Source organism: Eimeria tenella, genomic scaffold (assembly GCF_000499545.2).
Source record: "Eimeria tenella Houghton genomic scaffold, Eth_scaff579, whole genome shotgun sequence".
NCBI lineage: Eukaryota > Apicomplexa > Conoidasida > Eucoccidiorida > Eimeriidae > Eimeria > Eimeria tenella.
The window spans coordinates 3,534-6,277 of NW_013545708.1; the positions used below are offsets into that span (position 1 = coordinate 3,534).

Sequence of the window (2,744 nt, forward strand, 5' to 3'; positions counted from 1 at the left end):
GGGTTTAGGGTTTATGAGCCTTCTGCGCCAGCGCCGGGCTAGAGGCCTGGGGGGTCCCCAGGGGGCCCCCTGGGGGCCCCCCGAGGGGCCCCATGGGGCCCCCAAAGGGTTTCAGGGTTCAGCAGCTGACGAGGGTTTAGGGGGCCCCCATGAGGGTTTGAAGAAAAGAAAACCCTCGAGGCTTTTCGTGCTTTCTTGCTACACTGCAACATTATCTTTGCTGTTTATGGCCTGCGCCATAGGAGGTCTGTTCGCGAGGGTTTAGGGCTTAGGGTTTAGGGTTTAGGGTTTGACGGGGAGAATGGGGTTGGGGCGTTGCCTACAGCTGCGAGGGTAGGGTTTAGGGTTTAGGGTTTAGGGTTTGCTGCGTTGGACCTCGCTAGAGGGTTTGCCTCGGGTGTTCCTGCCCTGATCCCTTGCAGCTTTGTTCAACCAAGGGTTTAGGGTTTAGGGTTTAGGGTTTAGGGTTTAGAGTTTAGGGTTTGCTGTTCTGAGTTGCTGCAGGTTGTTTTTTGGGAATTTATATTTCGACCCCCCAGCTGCGGCCAGTTGAGGCCGACCCAGCCGACACAAGTAAACCCTAAACCCTAAACCCTAAACCCTAAACCCTAGCGGGAGTCAGCGTGTTTGTGTAGCTCATTTCTTTTGGCATTAGGGTTTAGGGTTTGTGTTAGGGTTTAGGGTTCGGGTTCAGGGTTAGAATCTAGGGTTTGGGGTTTATGATTTAGGGTTTAGGGTCTAGGGTTTATGGTCTAGGGTTTGTGGTTTATCGTTGGGGCTCAGCGTGAGGGTCCAGGGCCTAGGGTTTAGGGCTGACGGTCAAGGGTGTAGGGTTTAGGGTTTAGGGTTTAGGGTTTGGGGCTCCATGTCCAGGGTTTAGGGTTTATGGTTTAGAATTTTGGCCTTGTGGTTTGTGGTTTGTGGTTTATCGATTGTGGTTTGTTACTCGTGCTCTGCGGTCTAGGGCTGAGGGTTTAGGGTTTAGGGTTTAGGGTTTAGGGTTTGGGCGTGCAGGTTCGACTGGGGAGTTGACTGTGGGGGCTGACGGCAGCACTTTGCTGCTGTTTGGAACTTTAGTTTTTACTTTTAGGGTTTTGAACTTTTCATCTTTTTCTCTTTCTTTCAAAGTCGAGGGTTTTGACATTTACTATTACCCCATTGGGGCTTCTCGCCAGTGCCTCCTTTACCACGGAGGTGCAAACCCTAAACCCTAAACCCTAAACCCTCGGGGGACTCGCTTGGCCTGAGCTGGCCTTCACGCCAAACCCTAGCGAGCCCTACAGCCTGCAAAACCCTAAACCCTAGCAAACCCTAAACCCTAGTAAACCCTAAACCCTAGGAAGCGTAGTGGAGTCATAATAAAACACTCATAAACCCTAGTAAGCCCTAGAAAACCCTAAAGCCTAAACCCTAGCTGGGGCCCTAGTAAACCCTAGTAAACCCTTATAAACCCTCGTAAACCCTAGCAAACCCTAGCGAAAGGTGGAAACCCTAATAAACCCTCACAAACCCTCGAAGCCTCTAGCAAACCTTGTCAAGTTCTGTCGCTCCCTCCTAAACCCTCGAAACCTCAGCAAACCCTAATAAACCCTCATAAACCCTAATCAACCCTCATAAGCCCTAGTAAACCCTAGGGAGCTCCACTAAACCCTAATGACCCCTAAACCCTAGCACAGGCGCGAGGGGGCAGCCCGAGACGCCTGCAACTGCAGCAGCGGCAGGGTTTTTCCAGGGTTCAGGGTTTAGGGTTTAGGGTTTAGGGTTTGGCGCAGGCACTCTTCTTGACAGCAGCAACCCGGCTCTGAGCCGCCGCGAGAAGTTCGGGATGCCCACAAACCACCCCTGGGTTTATTTTTCCGAGCCTGACAATGAGGTTAGGGTTTAGGGTTTAGGGTTTAGGGTTTAGGGTTTGGGGTTTAGGGTTTGGGTTTGTGAAGGTTTTCTCCGGCGTTAAACCGCGCCCGCGTAGCTTCAAAGTCTTGTGTGGCTAGGCATGTGCAAAGGCTGCGTTGCCTAGGGTTTAGGGTTTAGGGTTTAGGGTTTAGGGTTTGCGGCTGCAGGTGATGGTGCGTCCGGCGGAGTCTCAGGAAGGGTCTGTGGGGGTTTTGTCGCTGCCTGCTCGTTTGGGTCTGCGAATAGACCCTAATGCTGCTACTGCTGCTGCTGCTGGCGCTGCTGCTGCTGCTGCTGCTGCAGCGCAGCACCAGCAACTGCTGCAGCAGCTCAAGGCGCTCGCGGACGACTGCGCAGCCTACGGGGTTTTGCTGCTGGGGGTTGAAATCACTGACGCCAAAACCCTTTCTTTTATTGCCAAGGTCCAAAACCCCGGACCTCTTCAAATAATTCAAGCAATTAAATGCAAAGTGACTTCCGAAGCTAAAACAGCGCTTGCTGCAGTCACTCGTTCCTACACTTCCGAGATTCTCCAGGGGCTCAAAAACCAGCCCGAGCTATTCCAAACCCCCTAAACCCTTTTTTTAGGGTTTATGAACCCTAAACCCTTTTTTAGGGTTCACGAACCCTAAACCCTTTTTTAGGGTTTACAAACGCCAAGCTTTTTCTCAGGGTTGAGAAATAAAATAAATAAACGCAAATCAAGTAATTAAAATTAAAGATGAAATCAAAATTGAAATGAAAAGCAAAATTAAACAAATTAAAAATAAATATAAAAAGAAAATAAAAAATCAAAAAGCTGATTTTGGGCTTCGGGCTAATTCGAACGGAGCTTTTGCTGCTGCAAAATA

General features: G+C 50.2%; 1 protein-coding gene across 1 annotated transcript; it reads left to right on the forward strand.

Annotated features, from left to right (window-relative positions):
* Nucleotides 1-226: 226 nt before the first annotated feature.
* On the forward strand, nucleotides 227-2,468 carry ETH_00034270 (uncharacterized protein; the record flags this gene model as incomplete). Its single annotated transcript, XM_013380393.1, has 5 exons — nucleotides 227-245; nucleotides 505-573; nucleotides 1,015-1,194; nucleotides 1,773-1,873; nucleotides 2,061-2,468. The coding sequence occupies 5 exons, from the start codon at nucleotides 227-229 to the stop codon at nucleotides 2,466-2,468; spliced, it is 777 nt and encodes a 258-aa protein (XP_013235847.1).
* Nucleotides 2,469-2,744: the final 276 nt, after the last annotated feature.